This window comes from Stegastes partitus, unplaced genomic scaffold (genome assembly GCF_000690725.1).
Source record: "Stegastes partitus isolate 25-593 unplaced genomic scaffold, Stegastes_partitus-1.0.2 Scaffold1063, whole genome shotgun sequence".
Taxonomy (NCBI): domain Eukaryota; kingdom Metazoa; phylum Chordata; class Actinopteri; family Pomacentridae; genus Stegastes; species Stegastes partitus.
Genome location: NW_007578794.1, coordinates 203,849 through 227,143, shown reverse-complemented (window position 1 = coordinate 227,143; position 23,295 = coordinate 203,849). Strand labels below are relative to the sequence as shown.

The 23,295-nt window shown below is 43.4% G+C and overlaps 1 protein-coding gene across 1 annotated transcript in view; it reads right to left on the bottom strand.

Moving 5' to 3' along the window:
• The window catches only part of LOC103367574 (voltage-dependent N-type calcium channel subunit alpha-1B-like), a 160,932-nt gene that overhangs the window by 54,083 nt on the left and 83,554 nt on the right, over positions 1-23,295 (bottom strand). Inside the window, exons 12-20 of the mRNA XM_008295651.1 lie at positions 22,496-22,606; positions 22,333-22,416; positions 20,362-20,478; positions 17,375-17,440; positions 17,136-17,227; positions 16,344-16,494; positions 11,525-11,652; positions 10,268-10,364; positions 2,003-2,108 (exon numbers count right to left, since the gene is read on the bottom strand). Of these exons, the coding sequence (XP_008293873.1) occupies positions 2,003-2,108; positions 10,268-10,364; positions 11,525-11,652; positions 16,344-16,494; positions 17,136-17,227; positions 17,375-17,440; positions 20,362-20,478; positions 22,333-22,416; positions 22,496-22,606 (952 nt within the window). The remainder of the gene's footprint in view (positions 1-2,002; positions 2,109-10,267; positions 10,365-11,524; positions 11,653-16,343; positions 16,495-17,135; positions 17,228-17,374; positions 17,441-20,361; positions 20,479-22,332; positions 22,417-22,495; positions 22,607-23,295) is intronic.

Sequence of the window (23,295 nt, the reverse complement as noted above, 5' to 3'; positions counted from 1 at the left end):
GTAGTGATATTGCAGGTTTTTGACACTTCCGGGTTGGCTTCATTTTTCAGGGCCGGTTGCTACGTCCATCTTTTATACAGTCTATGGTCTATGCCTGTATTTCACCTTTTTCAATGTAAATCATGTTAAATCCGATTTATAAAATTTTAATCATGTAAATGTATTTTGTGTAAACATAAATTATGTAACTTTATTTTGTATAAACGTAAAACTGTACATGAGTCACAACAATAGAAAAATAATCAGCTACAGTTAAAAATTGCTTTGCATTGCTCAGAACTATAGATAGCAGCGACTGTCTTTTCTCTGTAACTGTTGTCGTACGCCTTCTCTCTGGCCTATTTTGTACATTTGCTGTGTGCGTAGAGCTCTTAGGTCCCTCATCAAGTTGTGGATAAGTGACCCAAAAACATCCATGGAAAGACAGGAGCGCTTCTTTAAAGTAAACTAGCCCCTGAGTAGTCTATGTCCAGGCCAGTGTAGTTTTGCAGGTAGGGAAACCTTCACAGAGAAGCATTAATGCCAGAAGCAGAAGTCTCAAAGCACTTGTCATCAATTTAGTCCTTAGTCCCAACGGTTTTAGAATAGTATCAGTAACCCTGTGTGTCCATGTCACCCACTGAGAAGTGCAACCAGAAGGAAACGCACATTTCTGAATGAAGACTATCTGCACTTTCATTACAAGTAAGATCATAATCCGTATGGTTGGCTAGTTATTGGCCTGGTGGCCTCCTGTCAGCTTCAGCCTCTCCTCTTCCTTGGTTGATGCTTCTCCTGTTCCAGAGTCTGGGCCAGCTGTCACTTCTCTTGGTTCCATGCCTGTTTCTGAGTCTGGATTGATTGGCGCCTCTTCTATTCCTGAGCCTGTTCTTGGGTCAGGCCCTGCTAATGGTAGATGGTATAACGAAATGTGCAGCTCTATCATGAACGGTGTGCTATGGCTCTTGGTAGCAATTTATCATACAGTTTACAAAACATTGTTAAAAACTGCATTAAAAATCTCAGTTGAAATGAATGGGAAGTTGGCCGGACAACTGCCAAAACTCAGCCATCTTTGGAACTCTGTAGCCTGTAGAAGTTTAAACTGGTCACAAGAAATGAATGGGAAGTTGGCCGGACAACTGCCAAAACTCAGCCATCTTTGGAACTCTGTAGCCTGTAGAAGTTTAAACTGGTCACAAGGCTTTGAATGTTATGCGTCTAAATCTATGTTTTGATATCTTTTTCGGTGGTTGCAGTTTCAGTTTTATATATTTTTGTAAAATCCAGATTTTTGTTAGTAATAATAGTTATACATTATATTTATATGGTGCTTTTCAAAACACTCAAAGATGCTGTTCAGTGAAAATGAACTTTTGACATATGGGCATTTTTGCCTTCTCACACTTAGTGACTCTCATTGCTGTAGGATTTGTTTTATTCAGAAGTGTGCCAACCAAAATTGTCATTGACTCCCATTATATCCTTGCTCTAAATTGTTGCGTAAAAATCCGAAATGGTGAGTCTCTCTAACCTGGAACCAAATCTATATTGTATACAATATGTACCTGAAAATCTTGTTCTTGTGTAAAACAAGACTGTGTTTCACATAGTGTAAGAATTTTCTCTATACAACTTAGTTTTTGAGTTGTGACAGTTCAAAAGGCTAATCCTTTGTCTGTCTGTCCACACCTTTCTATGCACCCAAACTCTCTGTCTTCTCACTCAAAGTTCTGAAGTGTTAAAAAAGGGCCTATTAGGGACTCTTAAAAATTTGCTGGCTTGTAAAAAAATATACTTATATAAATTATACCTTAAGTATAATTGTAGCAGGACATGGCAACCAGCAGAAACTGCACTCAAAACATTTGGATTTTTAGTTTGATTTACTGTCACTCTTACTTGTATATTGTTATACTGTCATTTTTTTCTTGAGATGGGAAAACCAGAGAAGACATGAAATAAATGTTTTCAAATTAGATTTTTTTTTCTGTTCAAATAATTTGTGTTGTGTTTCTCTAACCTGAGCCCAGTTTGATCTCCAGGGCAGTGCGAATCAGGGCCATCAGGGTGGAGGTGAAGTGAACTGTGTTGTCTTCAGCGATGGGCATGTTCATTTTGACGAGGCGCTAAGGAAAAAGTTAGGTGACATATCGACGTTAGTTTACTGAGTGGGAGCAAACCGCCTGACCAGAGCATACAGTCCATCCAGAGAAATCAATCTGTGTGCTGCTGTGATCTAATTCCTTCTGTGAATTTCCCTTTGTTTTCTAAATTTGGGTGTAAAATGTGCAAGGATAGCCACATTAATAAAACGTTACTGAGACCCAGTTCAGCACACAAAAAGCCTTCTCTGTAAGTATGTACAAAAGAGACAAACTAGACATTCACATTCACTGCTACTGGCTACAGTATGCACTACGCTGCAAGTCAAAGTGCACTGGTGCAAGACTGACGTTGACCGCAAAAAAGGTGAGAGAAGGCATGTAACGCATAACCATGGAGGTGCCTCAACAGTCGCAGGAGCTCGACTCTGTGGTTGCCATCCTAGCAATCATCAACTTGGAGTTGAGGAGGCTGAGTATGCACTACATGTACAGTGGCAACTACCAATAAGAGTTTCCATTCCACTAAGCTTGGGCAGCCTTAGCAGGAAGACTTGGTTCATATGGGACTAATGACACCATTAGATGCATACAGAGTGCTGTGGGATTGTTGCTGTAAGAGTTGAGCTCCCTGAACACAAAAAGCATTCACCTACATGTGCTGTCAGTGGTAGTGCAGAGAGTAAGAAAGACCAGAGTCGGAATGAGATGGGGATGAAGAGCTGTGGGCCAAGCATACACACACACACACACACACACACACACACACACACACACACACACACACACATACGTATACAACCAGGCTAATTTGCATTCTGGTCACACACGCACCAAACACTCACACTTAGACTTAAACAAGAGTCTGCACAATCAATTAAAAAGAACAAGAAAAAATAAGTAGCTTTTTAGACAGTAAATGATATCTTGTATTTCTAAGAAAATTCTAACCAGGTTTTATTTCTAAACATTTTACAGCCTAACAGAAGGATTGTGGATGTGCTACACTGTGTTCAAGTAGACTTCATATTGTTATAAGAATGTGTGTGGCCCTTTAAGAAATGCTGGGGTGCGCAGGTTGCTTGACCGGCGTGTGTGAGTGAGCGAGTGTCTGACGTGGATGACGGTGAACGTGAGGAGAGCGGGCGATTGGAGCAGGCATAGCTCAGGCACAAGTAGCAGTAAATGTGTACCTTTGCAGGAAACTACTGGCAAATAAATGCTACAGCCCTCAAGTAAAAAGCTGAGTCCCGTGTTTTTGATCCCGACTGCTGTAAAATAAAAGGGGAGTTAACCCCGACGCTGAAGACAGCTTCGGCCCTGGAGCAGAGGTAAAGTCTCCCCTGTGTCTCCCAACCATGGTCTGGAGGCTGAGGCAGGAACGGTTAACACTGGCGACCATGAAGGGACCGCTTCACATACAGCTAGACAGCAGTGGTGAGCATTTAGATGGTGAAATACACCGGGACTTTTGGTTGGAAGGGCATTATCCCTCACTCGCTAACAAGCTAAGATGGCGGACGCGAGCCGCGTTCCCGTTTCACTCAACATGCACGATGTGTTTGGACAAGTAACCAGCCACTCTAACCCGTTCATGACGCTAACCGCAGTAGAAGAGGACTGTGTTAAAATAGGAATGGACAATGTGAGTAGAATAAGTGAGAGTTTTGGACATTATCACCCCTTCTTCTGCAAAGAGCAGCCAGGTAATATGAGGCGAGGTGTGGTTGAAGCAGCATGTGTTTCCCCTTGGCCGAAATTATTAAGCCCAAACCCCTTTGTTAACATGGAGGAAGAGATTCACTGCCATAAAAACTGTGATGACGGTGTGCGGAGTCCAGAGCCATGCCACTATGTGCACAATCATCCTACAGCAATGCCACTAGCTAACACTGTTTTCACGCCCCATACAAACCCCTTTCTGTGTGCTCACCCAGACGATTTCATCCAGAGCGCACCAGTCCCCTGTTACTCCCCATGCCCTCAGTGCCCCAGGCTGCTTGCTCCTTGCTGCAGCTCACTGGAGGACACTAATTATGGACAAATATCGGAGCAAACACATGACAAGACTGTGCAGTTAAAAGGCAACCTCACCAAGAATGAGCATCGCAGGCAGCGTGCAGGCCAGCCTCGCCGTGCACATTACCAGCCTTCATCTGAGAGTGAGGAAGACGGCGACCACAGAGAAAGAGTCCCCACCTTATGCCCTGGTCAGTATGATGGCAACACTCCCTGGAAAGAGTTTCTGTACCGGTTTAAAAGCTGTGCCAAAGCCAACTACTGGTCAGAAAAGACTATGGCCATCCAGCTAAAATTCTGTCTGGTGGGTGCAGCAGGAGCAATTATTCATAAAAACCCCCGGTCTTCCATGTGGGATTACAGCCGCCTGGTGGAGGTGATAGAAAAGGCATATGGTCCTTCTTCAGAACATGCAGCTTCAGTGGCCATTGAACTGAGATAACGGGTATGTAAGCCAGGTGAAGCTCTTCCTGTGTGAAGGGATGATATTTATGGCAAAGTGTCTGGCCTACAGTGACAGGACTGAGACTGAACAGGATATTATTGGTGTTGAAGTTTTTACCAATGCACTTGGAGATGCAGAGATCGTACAGAAACTGTTAGAGCAGCAGCCCCGCACACTGGCCCAAGCTTATGACATTGCTCGCCATCATGAAACCACCAAGCAGGCCGCATCATATGTCACCAGCCTCATGCAAACTGGGGCACGAAACATGGCTGAACATCGATCCCGTGCTGCAGTGATCAGGGAGGGGTTAAAGGAGGATGAGACAGAGGCCTCTGCAACACCTCCAGCAGTTAACTGGCAGCCTAAGTCCTCCAGCTCCAGATATACACCACCTAAACGAGGCAGCCACCTTGACTCTAAATGGGCCGAGATCTGCTGTCACAATTGCTCAGGCTTCGGCCGCATGAAGAGAAATTGCCCCTCACCGAAGAAAGCAACTAGATCACCAGGCTCAGCAGTTGCCACTGAACACCCAGGGCCTGATGTGCTTCATCTTAAAGCCTCAAGCCAAGAAATGAGCATTCACATGCTTGTGCATGAACTCGAAGTATGTGCTGTGTTGGACAGTGGTGCTAGGAAAAATGTGTTGCCTTTGCACCATTACAACACTATTCACCCTGATGTCCGCCCACCACTTGAGCCGCCAGATGTTAAGACTTCGCTGGGTGTCGGGCGTGGTAGTGTACCTGTGCTTGGTGAAACCGACGTCCCTGTCCAGATTAAAAACCGTCACCATCACTTCAGAGGGAGAGGTGATGCTGAGCCCCACCAAGGGTTTTGTGGAGAAACACAAAGTGCTGGTTGCTCGAGTCTTGGTGGAGGCTCAGCCTTGTAAAACTGTACCACTTCGTCTATTCAATCCGGGGAGCAGGGCTGTAACCATCAAAGAGGGGGCCATCGCGGGGTTTCTCCAGCCTGCAAAAGCCATAGAGCCTGCTGACACCACAGCCCCAGGCCAACCTGAACAGCCTGTCACAACGTTCCCTCCTGCCCCACTGCACCTGCAGGAGCTCTATGCCCAGAGCTCCACTGAGCTCAACAGAGAGGAGCAGCTCCAGCTGGCAGAGCTGCTGTCCACTTATGGCGGTGTGTTCTCCACAGGGCCCAACGACCTTGGCCGCACCAGCTTGGTACAACATGACATCATCACCCGGCCAGGTGCCCCAGTTGAGCAACCACCACGCCGGATGCATGGGAGAAACACCAAGAAGCTGACCAGCAGATAGAGCAGAGTCTGAGTGCAGGACTGGCAGATCACAGTCACAGCAGCTGGGCCTCACCAATTGTGATGGTACGTAAAGAAGATGGAACATACCGCCTTTGTATAGACTACCGAGCATTGAATGACTGCACTTTCAAAGACGCGTACCCCCCTGCCCCGCATTCAAGACACTTTAGACACACTCTCCACTGCCAAATGGTTCAGCACACTCAACCTTGCCTCTGACTGCTGGCAGGTGGAGCTGACACCTAGAGCGCGCAGGGCAGCTACTTTCTGCAGCAAAAACGGACTGTTTGAATAGAATGTCATGCCGTTTGGACTATGCAATGCTCCGGCAACATTCCAACGGCTGATGGACCATGTCTTGGCTGGCACACAGTGGGAGACCTGTCTACTTGGATGACATCATTGTACTGGGCAGGGACGTACCAGAGATTGTGAGGTCTTCAAAAGACTTCACGAGGCCAACCTGAAACTAAAACCTGCTAAGTGCTGCCTCTTCCGCCGCCAGTTGGCCGATCTGGGTCACATTGTCTCAGAAGACGGCGTGGCCACCGACCCCAGCAAAGTCCAAAAGGTGCGGGACTGGCCAGCGCCAACGTCTCTCCAAGAGGTATACAGATTCATTGGTCTTGCATCATGTTATCAGCGCTTTGTTTAAGACTTTGCCTCCACCGCTGAGCCCCTCCATGCCCTGACACAGAAACACGCCCAGTTCCAGTGGACCGAGAAATGCCAAGAAGCGTTTGATAAGCTCAAGCGTCTTCTCACAACTGTGCCAGTCCTGGCTTACCCACTCGACCAAGGCGACATGGTGCTGGACACAGATGCGAGCGATGTGGGTATTGGTGCTGTTCTCTCCCAAGTTCAGGGGGGCAGAGAGCGCGTGCTGGCTTATGGGAGTCGCAAACTGTCCACAACTGAGCAGAACTACTATACCACGCGACGAGAGCTGCTGGCTGTGGTGGAGTACACGTCCCATTTCTGCCAGTACCTGCTGGGGCGGCCCTTCACTGTATGTACTGATCATAGCAGCCTCCGCTGGCTAACAAAAATGAAGGAGCCTGAGGGACAACTTGCCCGGTGGCTGGAAAAGCTTGGTGAGTACAACTTCGAGATCGTCCATCGCGCTGGTCGTCTACACAGCAATGCAGATTCCCTGTCTCGGAGGCCCTGCTGCCAGTCCTGTCCATGTAAGCTTTCTGACCCCTCCCTTTATCCGGAGAATGTCACCAAGCTGTACAGTGTGTGTTGGACTCTGCTGTGGGCCAGAGGATGCAGAGTCCAGTGGGGGTATGGGGACACCCAGACACCACCACAGTGAGTTCAGTGGGGGTAGAGATGACCCAGTGCACCGACATTTTTCTGAGAAGATCTTCCTGACCACTACCAATGAAACCACACTGTTCTCGGGCTGGTCCCTGGAAGAGCTGCAGCAGGCCCAAGAAACTGACCCAGACACTGCACCTGTTAAGGCGTGGATCGAGGCTGGAGGAGAATGCCCCCCTTGGGTAACAGTCTCACCATACAGTCTTGCCACAAAGACATACTGGAGCCAGTGGAAGCGGCTCTATATCTGCAATGGAATATTGGTGAGGAGGTTCTACTGTTTGAATGACACTCAGTTTTACCCATAAGTTGTGCTGCCACGCACCTTCCGGTCTGATGTCATGAGACAGATGCATGAAGAGCCGGTGGGTGGACATTTTGGTGTGGAACGCACCGTGGCTCGGCTACAAACCTGTTACTACTGGTACCAGATGAGGGAAGATGTGTCTCTCTGGTGTTTTCATGTTGATGACAGTGGTTTGAAAAGAAGAAACTGAAGTTACCCTGAAGTAACCCTGACGCTGAGGACAGTTTCGGCCCTGGAGCAGAGGTGAAGTCTCCCCTGTGTCTCCCGACCACGGTCTGGAGGCTGAAGCAGGAACGGTTAACAATATGGCCCCATTTCCAGTACGGGTATGTTAACATCAGGCAATCTGCATTTGGATTTGTCATCTGCTGATGCCATCTGATCAAGTCTTTTGCATTTATTTTGAATTTGGGATCAAATACTTAACTAGGATTAAAAAGAACATTAATTACATGGAAGGCATTTCTGCAGCTACTTTTGTGTAGGTCATCCTTGTGTAAAAGATCACCAGCACTTCTGCTAGCCTACCTGCCTCTCTGTAATATGACCCCTGTCTTACAGCTCTTAGCTGTATCCTGAGTGAAAGGAAAGTTTTAATTTTCTGGGGAAGAAGCCACTCTTGATGGGCAGCTTAAGATGAGATGAAGTAAGGTGACCTTTCAACTTGTTAAACAGACATTTTTTCTTAAAAATGTGAACATACTGTGAAGATTATTTTCCTCCTTGTTCAGATTAGATCACAGTGTAGGCCACATTACAAAGCCACCACCTGCCCAATCTCAGAGCTGCTGTTCGCGGAACTAGTTGAAAGAGTGGTTGCCCATTAAACTTTAGAAGCAATTCAAAATAATTCAGAATTTGACAAATTCCAGTCTGGGCTCAGAAAAAAAAATGATAGCACAGAAGCAGCCCTGGTAAGAATTACCAACGACATCCTGATGAATGCAAACTCTGGCAGTCTGACGGTTCTTATTCTGCTGGACCTGAGTGCAACATTCGACACAGTAGAGCATAAAATACTCTTAAACGGGCACAAGAACTCAGTTGGCATCTGTGGTTTTCATAAGAGTTTTAAAAAAGTCACAGATTACAATTTTTCATCTTTATCTGTCCTAATGTCCTGTGGGGTCCCTCAGGGGGCAATCCTTGGACCCATTTTATTCAGTTTTTGTCTGTTGTCCCCTGGTCATATCATTCGCAGCTTCACTCCTGTTTCCTACTACTGCTATAATGATGACTACCAGCTAGACATATCGCTTACTCCAGATAATGAGGACAATCTACACTCTTTGCAATACAGCCTCACTCCAATTATGGACTGCATGGCAGCTAGCATCCTACAACTGAACACAGATAAAACTGAGGTCTTGACTATTGGTCCCAACCACATTTCCAACAACATCACCCCCCAGCCTTGGACCACTTTCAACCAATATGACACGTGCAGCAACCAGCTTTGGAGTTATCTTTGATCACAACCTCAGTTTTAACCAGCACATCAAGACTTTAGTCCCGTCATGCCACCTGCAATTTAAATATATATTGCAAAGACCAAACCAATTCTCCCCAGAAACATAAGTGAGCAGCTTATACACGCCCTCATTTTCTCTTTATTCACTTGCCTCAACAACTCAACAATTGCCCAGCAACAGTTGTTTCAAAACTTAGCATCAAGACTTCCCACAAAGTTCTGTTGATCACCTTTAAATCTCTTTATGGACTTGCCCCAGTTTATATATCAGAACTTTTAGCGTCATATTCTGCACCGCGACCCCTGAGATCTGAAACCCAGCTACTGTTAAACCTCTCACAATAAAGGCTCACAACTGAGGGGGACTGTGCTTTGACTGTTGTTAGCTGTTTCAGTTTAAAAACACTTTCAAAAGCTCACCTGTACAGACAAGCATTTCTGCAACTTTTATTTCTACTCAGATGCTTGGTTATTAGTCTTTTTGTAGTTGTACTGTTTTTTACTCATGTTTCCTATCTTTCATTTTTTAAATCTAATGTTTTGTGTATTTTAATGCTCTCTGAATCACTTTGTAACATTTTGAAAGGTGCTACAGAAATAACATAATAAATGCATTATTATTATTATTATGATTATTATTGATTTTGTTATGATTGCATTCTGTTTTGCAATGCTTTCTGTGAACATTTACAGGGCAATTGCATAGCAACTTCCCTGAGTCAGACAAGACATTCAGATACAGATCACTTAAATTAGGTGGAAACAGGGTCTAATTCATAAAGAATGATAATTAAAATGATGCAATGACTTGTTTTTGTCAATGCTGTGCAATGGTAACATTCTAACACCCAGATAGGTACATGCATGTGCGCGCACACACACACACACACGCACACGCACACGCACACGCACACACACACACACACACACACACACACAGTTGATGACAAATGAGGGAATGGGCAGCAAAGACAGAACCACAATGTTACAGAGCACACATAGAAAGCGCGCGCACACACACACACACACACACACACACACAGACAAACTAGGTTGTACCATTCAAAGGAAATAGTGACGTACTTGAGCAAATTTCCTCCATAAACATATCTTAATTATTTCTCTTTAGTTAAGCTCCTACCTATTATAACTAGTGATGGGTATTAGCCCACACAAACAACTATGCTCAGTGAAACAGTAAAGACAGTAAAGATGAGGTAGAAGAAACAAGGGAACACTGCAGAGCACAGACATTGGATTGATTTCACGCCAATGGGAGAAAGGTTGTTTAGCACAGGGAAGAAGATGGAGGAAGAGCAGGGTCTACCTTGTAGGCGACTCTTGGTGGACATTTCTTTCCCAAACCTAAGGGTGGGGACATGTGGAGCAGCATCTGATACATATCGATGTACTTGATATGGCCACTTCACAGGGTATGAAATCAAAAATAACCAGAACGCAAACAGAGAAGGATGGAGAGTTAGAGAAGGAGGAGAGGAACAAAGGGAAGAAATCAACAGGAGAAAAATGTAAAGGAAAAACAGAAATCTGTTGTTAATAGATTTCCTCGGGTGAGATGTGAGGTGGATGCCATCCTCGGCCACTGTGTCAGGGCACGGGATGCATCAGTGTGGAGCTCAGGACCCCTGAGAGGAAACAAAGAATGGCAAAGAGTGAGTCTGGTTGGAGAAGTGAGAAGGGAAGAGAAGAAGAGAGGATGGATTGATCCAACACGCAGAATGCTGATGGGAGGGAAGAGAAATGATAGCATTGTAACTGAGATGTCTGCCTCAGCATGCTCACAGACATCCCATTGGTACCTCAACCAGGGTGCAAGGAGACAAAGGTTTCAATGCCAACCAGAGCTCTTTTGTGGGACTTTCACTCATAGCCTGGCTTTCCTAAGGCAGACGTCTTCATAAATGATCAAATTACATTCTTATGAGGCTTTTGAGCTGATCTGAGCGTAGTGATCAATTTTCCTTCAAGACCTATAAGGGTTTGATCTGATAGAATGTGAGGAAAAATGTGTCTGCCATCTAAACATTGCAGACATGAGAAAGCAGCATGGCATTAGGCATGTTGGGACAATGCCACGGCTTTGAAAACTTTGTTTCCACCCGGCATCATCAACCAAAGCCAGACAGTTTAGAGGGGTGGGTGCTAGTGTGATTTCAGTGGTGCACAGCCATTCAGTAAAAAAGTCTCTTGGCATAGAGGTAAACAACCCTAGTAACAGAAATGTCTAGTATTTGCAAACCTTGTATGCTACCCTATTAGGGCAGTTCTTTCCTAAGCCAAGGGGGGGTGAGATAACGCGTAACAAATTGTACATATCCTTATAGGAAATCCGTCCGCTGCGGAAAAGAACAAGCACATAAATCAACAAACGTTCAGGACAGCTTCAAATAAAATAATAATTATCAGTGGGTTGACTGCATATAACAGGGTATAAGAACCATGCCTGTTAATGAGGCCTAGTTCAGTCACCTTAGTCACAAGCGGGGAGAAGAGAGGGTTAAGGTGTATAATCCCTCCACTTTATCTACCTACTATCTGAAACCCAGTAAGGGCTTGAACATACCACGCAGCCGGGTCGTACTCGGCCCAAACCCGGATAAACTCATCGAGGTGATGAGGCCCCAAGATGGAGGAATCTCTGGTTAGGTACTCAAAGTTATCCATTATGACCGCCACAAACAGATTCAGCATCTGGAACACACACATGAAGTGGTAAATTAGACCAGTGTTCCGGTCTGGTGGCAGCAGTTTCAATAACACTGGTGGGACCATGGAGCTATTTATGTAAGTGAAATAAATCCTCACAAATCTTTTGTGTTAAGTTCTGTTTTGGTGAACTCTGAATTTGAGCTCCTGACCAATAGCAACCATCTTGACAGTGCTGACTTTGGACAAGCTGAAGACTCCACTCCTATAGCCACAGCATTTCAGCTGTGTTGCACTATCCATTTTTCTATAGCCCTGCGAGAAATATGTTACTTCAATTAACATGAATCAACAAGTGATCGAGCCTAAGTAAGCCAACAACAGCTATGCAAGTCCTGCTAGCTTGAAGAGTTGTTATGCTAAATTAACTGAGTAACACCATTCATACACTTAGACACTGCACATTGGCTTGTAAGCTGCATCTCTGTTGCATCACATTTTTGCTGGATCAGGCCAGTTGAAATAATATAAAATGCTATACTCTTCGTCTTGCTTTTAAATAATTTAATAAAACATTTTTATAATTTTAATAATGTTGAATTTGATACATCCTAAGTCAAACTAAGTTGACATAAAGTGATGGTCAGACGTATACACATGTACACAGTATACAACAGAAGTGAGTACACTCCTGTGCAATATCACTTGTAGTCTACCAAGGAGAAGAAAATCAGTTTATTGGCACATTCCAAAGCAACACACAGTAAATCCATAGACCCTTTCTCACATCTGTAAATTTGGTAGAACACCATTTGAGTCACAAAGTGCCAATCCTAAAGATGACAACACCTCTTGAGAAGAGGAGATTACATCTTTCACTATGCTCTCCTGACTTTCTTCTCCTCCTCTGTACGAGAATTAACTGAACAATTTTGAATCGTAAACTTTAGGAAATCCAACATCACAGGACTGATGATCCCAACATCTTAACTCAGTCTACAATACCAGGTCATCAGGAACAGTAATGAGAAAGAACACCTCACATCTGAAGTGAAGGGCGTACACATGAGACAAACACCCCTCTTCAAAAAAGACACAGAGAGAATTTTACTAAACATATATAATTCCTAAGTCCTATTTTTCTTGTTCTTGAGTGTATATGCTTACATTCTTAGTTATATTCGAAGTTTATTTTCATGTGTTCTGAAATTCTACAGTTTGTATGCATGTTTACACTTTTTAAAATTATGTCAGGAACTATAGGAGAGAACATATCATGTCTGATATAATTTTAATCACATGTTCAGTGGGATTTCAGATCCAGATTCATCGTAGATATTTAGCAATGTGATTTGTACATTTAGAAAAATCACCTCAAATTAAGTTCTAAAGATATTTGGTCTCTGACCTCTCATTGACAGTAAAACTCAGGACCAGTCCTTCAGATGAACACATCCATAATTGATTAGATGACTAATATGAATATGGCTCCAAGAACTTTCTGTAATAAAATAAGTCACTGGAATGCAACGTGGTTTTTTTCTACTACCTAATTTTTAGGGGTTCTTATCAACTATTTTTCTAGGGATTTGTTTCTTCTATTTATTTAAATTGGGGCTTCTTAACTTTTACTTCTTCAATACAACAAATGTTTTCTTTGTAACTATGAACTTTGACTGTTCAGCTCCGGCACACTTTTTTTAACGCAACTAAACAAAGGTGCTGTCCTGTCTTTGAGGTACTGAATCAACTCATCCAACAAATCTTCAAAAAGACACACACTGCCTGCAGTCCTCTCCCTCCCTTACTTTGATTCTGGAGTGCCAATATGCAAATACAACTTTCCTTCTGCTAAACTGGTGAATTTTGAAACTCTCAATTAGCTTGTCAATTCCAAAGTGATTCTAAATTGAGCACCACTCTACCAACTGCTTCCAGTGACGATCATTGTTAAGTACTTAGTTTTTAAAAAATCTGTATTCTGTCATTCACTATCTTGTTTGTTATGCCATTGTTGTTGTACTTCTTTTGTGTAGCTTTAGTTAATACATTTTTTGTATATAATTAACATTGGTTCTACTGTATATTTCTTTGTTTGGGACCTGGAGGTCAATGAAATCAGAGTTTACGACTTCTGATTAGAAGACTGATCAATGCAAATAGTTTTGATACATTTATGAATATTTAATCTGAAATATTCCTAATAAAGGTCTCTCAGATGGCCTAATTTAAAAAAAAGAAACATCTGAATAGTGTCCCTGGATGTAAAAGAGCACAACATTTGAATTATAAAGTGTAGTTTACCCTATACCAGTGTCGTTACACTACATCTACACACTTGAATATCAAATGATTCAAAATTGCACCACCCTGCAGAAATTGCATTGCTTTTAAGTTGAATAGTAGGGAATTTGCCTACCTTTATTTTTGATGATAGACTCCATACTCATGGAGGATACCAAACGTTTGTCACTAATCACAGGTATATTAACTTTTGAAGCATTGATTTTCTACTTTGGGTCCTGCATTTTAAATGTAGTCTAAAAGGAAATGTTCTGCTACACTTAAGTGACATTGCAAGTGGTGCACTCACTTCATTTATGTACTGTATTTTAAAGTAATGTTGCTGCAGGGTTAGAACAAATTTGAAAATAACTTCTCTGTCTTACTTTGTGAGTGAGAATCCACATGCTAAAGTGAATTTGTAGCTTTAGGCTGTCTCAAGGCTCATATGTGTGACCCAGTCCAATCAGTGCACAAGTAACTGTTCATGTTTCTTCAGAGTCTATGTATGTATGTATGTATGTATGTATGTATTTATACATTTGTATGAGATTAGGACTACATTGTATTTCTCATTTCACTTGTAGAAATATCCATTTTCTCTCAAGTACTTTCCTTGCGGATTCACTGTGTTTATCACTTTTGTAAATCAATTGACAAATTCTAAATGAGGAAAGTATTTTACAAGAGTAGTAATGTAGTGTGTGATGTCATTGTGTCTTTTTTCCTAATTAAGTTTTCCAGGTATTTTTGAATGAAAACTGGCATTTTTATTTAACTATGGATCCTATGTCATTGATACATATCTGGAACTTATAACAAAGCAAGCAGCTGAAAAATTGGTTGAAAATCCTGTGGCTGACTAGCAAGCTTGTTTCTGGCTAGTTAGCTTGTTGTCAGTTCGCTCCCCAGTTAGAGGAGGTCACCAATTAGCTCTTTATGAACTTAACTGTACTGTTGTCTGATCTTATTTGAGCTTTACACATTATAATCATTATCAAGTAGCAGGATAAATAGCCCTGCATTAGAATGTTGTTGATTGTATGAGCTGACCTATCATACAAAAAAAAACCTTTTTCTGAAATAAAACACAAAATAATGTACTACTGGTATTTTATTGTCTGCTGTTGTCTGTGTGGCAAAGCCCATCTCTCTTGGCAGTACAGATAAAAGGGTTTAAAACGTCTACTTTTTTTTTTTATTGCTAAGAACACAGAAAAAAAAAATTCTTTAGCCATTGTAATTCATGCATGGTGCTTCACGCTTAAGCCTGGGGTAAGCATTATTTAGACTACAGTGCACCTCCTCTGGTTCCATTTTCAGGCTTTAAAAATATAGATTGTAATAAGAGATTTTAGCCAGTCACAGGCTTTTCAATCAGATTCCACTCATATAGGATAGTTTAAATAGGCCGCAAAGCCCACAGTGAGAACAGGATGTGGTAGGACAATGCATTAAGGCCAATTCATGCTTTATGCATTTGCAATGGTCCGTAAGGACACTCATGACATACATGTCTGTGTGCAGCCAGAGAAATTGCCAATGTGTGTCAGTGTTTTAACTGCTAGCCCATGTGCAAGGAAAACAACTGGTTTTTAAAATAAATTCTTGTTATCAGAGAGGCGGTGTATGAGGAAATTCTCTATCATTAACCCTTTATAATTCACAAATATTGGAGATGTCATTGAAGTAATCACTGTAGACACTGGAGGAGTTTTGATCTGTGCATGTTTATCAACGGTGCCCAAAGACAGTGGAAAGATTCAAATTCTCCAGAAATCCTGTGCTCAGTCTTTCCACCGTGCTTGGCACAACTGAAGAATGATTACATTGAGATGGTTCTACTGGCCAGTCTGTAACTAGCTGCTGTATCCTGTAAAAAGTGTGGAGCCACAGGCATCCTTTCAGAAACATCCACTGCAGCCCTTAATGCTTTTCTGTGCTCGATATGAGGGGTAGTGTGACTGATCAGAGGTAGCAGACTGATACGTACCTTTGTAGCATGAATAGCACTGCATGTGGTGCAAACCTGCCATCTGTTTTTAAAGTCTATGCAGAAACCATGAATTGACCTTTAGATGAGGTCCCTTCTTGGGAAACTGGGGTTTGAATCCTGAGTGAGGCGACAAATTAAACGTTTTACCTTGGCTATCTCTGCATGTCTGTGATTGTCTGGTGGTAGGGTCTTAGAACAGAGAGGGGACAGTCGCAGCAGGAGGGCTGGATATTTTAAATTGAGATTTTAATTACATTTTTTATTTTTTATTTTTTTTTAAATCTCCTTTTACATTTGGCAGATTTCTGTCGACTAGAACTTTCAATAAAAATTACCTAAATCTGACTGGACATATACAATGAGACAAATTACAGTAAATACAGGCCTATAAAATACGTGTAGCCCAACAATCACGTGACAATTTAGTGGCTGCATTTTGGTGTGTTTCAGTACTGACCAGGAAGGAGCACAGGAAGATAAATGAGACAAAGTAGAAGTAGGCGAAATCACTGCCGCACTCTTTCCCATGGGACCCTGATCGCTCATCACATACTCGGTGACTCAAACATGACAGCATGATCTCGTGCCAGGCCTCCCCAGTTGCACTCCTAATCAACACAAAAACACAGGCAGACAAAAACAGAGGACCTTTGATTGAATAGACATAACAGGCTGGCAGCATTTTGCATTTCCACAGTCCAGTTTCAACAACTTTAAAGACAGAACATGGACTTCTGTGCTGTTCTACTTTACCAGCGATCACTTAAAGCTCCTGGAAGGTTTCTCCATAACATTAAATATTAATGTATAAATAGGGATTCAAGACCTTCTCTGGTGAAAGTCAAGATTTTTACAATGTTACCATGTCCATATGAGCAAAATAAGCAGTCAGTGTCATGGCTCAGCATTTCCACCTTGAAACTGTAGTGTACCAATGAAATACATTTAGACTTATGGATTTCATATGAAACTGGTTTAAGTTCTGTCTTGTTTCAAATTCATACTTTTCTATGATAAGTATGTCATTTTGCTTAAAAGTTTGCTCCACACCTCTATCACGTTCATGTCTTTCTTCCTATAGTCAGTGGAGCTGCATCATCAAATCTAGATGCAGTCTAACCTTATATTTAAATAGTACTATGGCATAGGCTATTTGCCCATCTGGAAGTCCAAGGATTTACAGTTTAAAGAAAGAAAGAAAGAAAGAAAGAAAGAAAGAAAACTGTGAGATGTAGACAAAAAAAGGTACCTGAAGAGTAGCATTAGAGCTTGGAGGAAAGTACGGAAGTTGTTGTGGTGGTTGATAGCTGTGTCTTCGTTCAGCTCAATGTTGCCAAATACCTAAAACAGGGACACAATGAGGGAGATGTATTTGTACTGTCTCTAGTTTACTGTAGTTTATGTTTTTTCATGTTAAGGCCACAACATTTTATGATGAATCACTGCATGACTATCACCCTGTGACCACAGAAGAGCGGCGTCACACACCTGCATTCCAATGATGGCGTAGATGAAGAACAGCATGGCAATCAGCAGGCAAACATAAGGCAGAGCCTAAAGGGAACAATAGGAAACCAAAATTAATAATATCCACTCTAAATTATTGCAGCCTTTGTGTTTGAGTCTGTGTGTGCAAGTAAATGGCCTGCACTTATATCGCACTTTTCTACCTTAGTGGTACTTAAAGTGCTTTACAATGTTTTTCTCATTCACCCATTCACACTCACATTCATTCATCCATTGGCGGTAGCTTGTGTCTGAGCATTATATCTAAGACAGGTTCAACTCGTCCTCAGTTAGGTGGTAGCTGTTCTTGGGTGGCAATGTCTGATATGGCTGCCCAAGCCCAGAGCTGTATGGAAGTGTCGAGGGCATTTTGGGCAGGGCAGGGTGGGTGGAGAGCGCAGCTGGAGTGACCTTCAATTGGTCGCGAAACGGTTGCTTGGGTACTCCTCGGGATCTTGTGCCATGTTGAAGTTGTAAGAACAGGATCTGGCAGGGGGGGTCGAGTTGCGGGCATTCTCCTGATATGTCCTGCCCAGTGAAGGCGATGTCGTGCCATCGTAGTCTCGATGCTGGGGAGATTGGCTCGGAGACGGACAGTTTTATTTGGGACGAGATCTTGCCATTTGACCTTCAGGATTGCACAGAGTTTCTGCTGTTGGAAACGCTCCAGCTTTTTGATGTCACTTCTGTACAGGACCCACACCTCAGAGCCATAGAGGAATGTAGAGAGAACAATGGCTTGGAACACCACGATTTTTGTATGAAGGTTGAGGTCGTGGTTAACGTTTGGAGAGCTTCCCAAAAGCTGCATGGTTGAATCCTGTTGTCAATGTCTTTCTGTGCAGGGCAGTCATTGCAAAGGTAGCTTCCCAGGTAGGGGAACTCTTCCACAGTCTCAAGGACTTCGCTGCGGAGATGTACGTTGCTGGTGTCTGGAGGGGGATGGCCCGGGGCTCCCTGCGCGAGGATCTTGGTCTTGCCAGTGTTGGAGGTGAGACCGAGGCGGGAGTACGCACCATCGAAGACATCAACAGTAGTCTGGAGGGCGTCGACTGTGCCCACAGGGGTTGCATTGTTGTCACCATACTGCAGCTCCCGTACTGTAACTGGGGTGGTGAGTCGGTGGGCGCGAAGGCGTCCTGTGTTGAAGAGGCCTCCATCCATTCGGCAGCAAAGTTGGATGCCAGAGGCCGTGTCAGGAGGCTCGTAGATCATAGCCTCAAGGTGGAGGGAGAAGAGAGTGGGGGCCAGAACGCAGCCCTGCTTCAGACCAGTGGTGATGGAGAAGAGATCAGAGATGGTGTTCTTCGCCACGACGTGACCAGTCATCCCATCATGAAGGGCCTGTACAAGGTCTGTGAAGTGGTTGGGATAGCCAAAGCATCTCAAGTTTGCCCACATAGCTGATCTTGGAATGCTGTCGAAAGACTTCTCCAGGTCCCAGAAGATGAAAAGGAGTGATCGTTGTTGCTCACGGGACTTCTCCTGAAGCAGGCGGGCACAGAAGATCATGTCAGTTGTGCCAAGAGATGTTCGGAAGCCGAACTTCCCGGCGATGCTGAGGAAGGCTATGCTGCAGTAGTTTCTGGGGACAGAATGATCCCCCTTCTTGAAGATGGTGATGATGGTGGCGTCCTTCAGGTCCACAGGTACAGTTTTCGTCTCCCACATATGCACAATTATCATGAAAAGCCTGGTCTCCACGGCATCGCCCCAATAAGTAATGAGTTCCAGTGGGATGTTGTCGGGACCTGGGGCCTTCCATGCTTTCATGCGCTTCAGCGCCTTCTGAAACTCAGTGTAGGAGGGAGGGAGTGACATAGAATGCCTGACTGGGTGTTGGGGTACCTTACGAAGCAAATCATCAGCCGTGGTAGATGGACGATTCAGGAACATCTGAAAGTGTTCTTTCCACCTTTTAAGGATGGCTTAATCCTCTGTAAGGGTGGTTGCTCTGTCGGCAGTCAGGAGGGTGTTGGTACCACCACGGCGAGGACCAAAGATTTCCTTTGTTGCAGCGTGGAAACGCCAGCGGTCTCTGCTGTCAGCATAAGACTGGATCTCCTTTGCCTTATCTTGCCACCAGAGATTCTGCATCTCTTGGACCCTTCACTGGCGCTCCTGCTTTGCCTTTTGGAAGCGTTGCAAACAGGCACGGGAAGGGCGAGTCTCCCATGCATGGCGGGCAGATCTCTTGTGATCGATCAGTTCTCGGATACTGGTGTCAATTCGGTCGAACCAGTCTTGATGAGAATGACCGCAGTACCCAACTACATCCTCTGCAGCCTTGCTGATGGTGTCAAGGCGCACGGACCAGTCTGCTTCTACAGAATCTGGCTGTGGCGCCGGTGGTGGAGTCTCGCTCAGACGCTCTCTGAGACGGTTGGAGTAGTCTTCCCCTGACTCCAGGGATCTTCAGCCTTGCGAAGATCCCTGCAGTCATCTGCACCCGGCATGCTACAGGTCACAAGGACATTGCTCCGGTCACGTTATCGGGTGAGGATGTAGTCAGTGCTTTGACTGCAGGTGTTTCCACGTGGTCTTGTGACAATTCGGAAGAATGAAAACGGTGTTAGTGATGACCAGCTCATTTTCAGCATATAGTCCAAGGAGGAGAAGCCCGTTGGAATTACAGGATCCAAGGCCCTGCTTGCCAAGGATTCCCTTTAATGTCATACCCAGGATCCACACACACACACACACACACATTCATATACCAATGGCAACAGAGTGCCATGCAAGGTGCTTGCCTGACATTGGAAGCAACTTTGGGTTCAGTGTCTTGCCCAAGGACACCTCAACTGTGGAGGATGGATCGAACCACCAACCTTACAATTAGAGGATAACCCTCTGCCACCTGCGCCACAGCGGCCCTGATGTAGTTATTGCACATCGGTGTGCGATACAAGCATGTGATCAATGAGGATAAGATTGCTGATGTGTGGTCATCTTATAATGTGTATAAGCACCTTGAAGGACTGGACAAAGGTCCACAGCAGGATGCGAATTGTGTAACCCTGCCTCAGAAGCTTGATGAGTCGAGCAGCTCTGAAGAGTCTCAGAAAGCTCAGGTTCAGCAGTCTGTCCTGTTAGACACAGATAGAACATTGAGGACTTACAAACCAGCTACCTCATCACTTACTGATAAACACATTCTTATCACAACTGAGGAAAGTTGCTTCGCTTAGTTACAAATGATCAGCTGGTACTGAGCATATTTAAGCATTTAACTCGCATTAGGCAACAAGCTGAAGTTCATGTAAAGCTTCAGCAATTTGGGTCACACAAATTAAAAGGACTTCTATCAGAATTGAGGTCTCTTTTGAACGAAACCCTTGCTTTGTTACTGTCTCCACTGAAGTTCAGTGAGAAAATGCTGAATATGCAAGCATGATGAAACTACAGCATACAGAAAATACAGACAGTGACAAATTATAGGAAGAACCTGAATAGATGAGTGGGGGAACGCAATGAATGCAGATTCTTCCACAAATTTTGCACATACAATTGCGCATACAATTCAGCAATTGATATTGAGTCGTTATCTGTAGTGTGGAATCTCCTGGGCAGGCCCAGTTGATTCTGATTTTATATCAAGATGGCAAGAGAAAGATAACTATGTCAGTGATTTTGAACGATGGTTCATTTCTGGGGCATGGATGGCTCAAATCACTTTGACTGCTAAACTGGCAAAAGTTTCAATAGGAACTACAGTGAAATCTGCATTTAGATTGGTGGGAAGGACTTCAGTAATTAACAGAGAATGGCAGCAGAAAGTCACTCACCGTAGTCTAGTGAAGTTTGGAACCACGGCATGGCAAGACCAGAAATGACAATCAACAAATGTAGTAGGAGAGAAGGACAAGATACAGAAATATAAAGGGAGAGAGTGATTGGCAGAGGAAGGTGAGTAGAAAGGAAGAGGTAGGAAAGGAGAGACAAGAGAACAGGAACAGTCATACTGGAACAACATGAACTGATACAAGTAAACATATAAATCAGTCAAAGGCTTCTTTACAATACACACGTGTACAAAGCTAAATGCACTGAAAGGAATAATCTAGAATGAATAAAAAAAACTGTCCAACACAAATCAGAAACAAGTGCAGAATATTACTCCACTGTAGACCACACATTAAAGATTACTCTAAGAAGTGGATCACTATCCTCCCTTCTCTCCACTGCTGAAACTATCAGACTCTCTCGACCACTGCCATGTGATTGTCTTTGCTCATGTGGCTAACTTGTTTGTTTGTACAGGATGTCCCAACTACCACTTAATACCATGACAGCAGTGTTGTATGTGTAACCAAATAAATACTGTGTGTGTGTGACATCATCACACTCTCAACGGCAGTTCTCCTCAGTTCGTGACAGAAACACTGAGGAGAGGTAAACTTTACTTTTCTCTGCTGCAAAGAGAACATTTTTTTTGATGAACATTAACTGTTGTCATAGGCATTTCTGCATGATAGTATGATGTTGTGAGTTTGCAGATACATTTTGTGTCCAAATATGAAGTTTTTAAACATACTTTTAGAACCTTATCATAGGCACTCAATGGTACAGGTGTCTGTGTGTAGGTGTGATTGAGGAAGGAGCTGTTGTTTAACCACGCAGACACTGTCTGCCTTTGTATTTTGTTGTACAGGTATGTTCACTGTGTTTGTTCTTTATCTTACTTGCAATTGTGCTTTTTGTGTTATTTTGGAACTGGTGTGTAGCTAAAGATATTGTTCACATGCCAACAGTAAACAACAGACAGAACCAGCAGCCACTGTTGGCCGAGTCATACTTTCTGTATCACCAGAACACAACACAGAACAGTTCAATAAAGGATGTTACAGCATTTTAAGAAATTAAGACTGAGAAACAGGCACACATAGATACAATGCATTGTTCAGACAAGGGGTCAAGCAAATGAAAAAAGGTGCACTTACATTAATTTCAGTCACCAGTATGTCAGTAATGCTGCCCAACACAGTCACAAAGTCAAACACATTCCAGGCGTCCTTTAGATAATTCTGAGAAACAACAGTTGATAATCATTAGCTGTCTTGTATCTTTCAGGACCATTGGAGCTGCCCTGAAACCATTACTCACCAGTGGACCAAAAGCAATAACCTTAAGGACACACTCCAGAGAAAACAGAGTGGTAAACACTATGTTGAGGTTCTTCAGCATTGCTTCATAGAAATCTGGAGCTCCATGGAACTGGAAGAGAATGAGCAATTGGTGTTTCAAGGTACATTTTGTGGCGATCACCAAAAGGTTAAAAGAAAAATGTATGGTTCTATTCATGCACCTCGAGGAAAAATAAAAATCCATACACAAATGCTGACATTTGGCTAAGAAACAAATTATTACTAATTACTAAATAAAGAGGAGAGACATTATAACAAACAGAGAGTTCACTGGCCTTTGCCAAGTCATGTTTTACTTTCAGAGATGTGCTGTGCTGCAGTCTCGGTATGTCCATGGAAGTCCGAACTCCGACAGGCAACAGGCGGCTGAGGAACGTGATTAACTTTACTGATTTGCTAGGCAGGACCAACACACCGAGAATCACTGGTATACTACCACACTGCTTTGGTCAAGACCAGATATGTGGAAGAAGTAGGGCCAGCTCACCAAGAGTGCGGAAACTGAGCCGTGTTACTGGCTTGAGTGCTGACGGGGTATGGAGGTGAGGTGAATGAACAGAACCATACATTTTTCTTTTAATATATATATTATATTTAATATGTGGGTTTACAACAGACAGTGATACAAACTTCTCACTTGTTGATGCATGGCTAATAAATGCACTAGTTAGTGTATGTTTGCAGTTGTTTATCACCTCATCACTAACTTATAAGGCTCCTCTCCTTTTTCTCCCCAGAATAACTTTCTCAGCTTGTGAT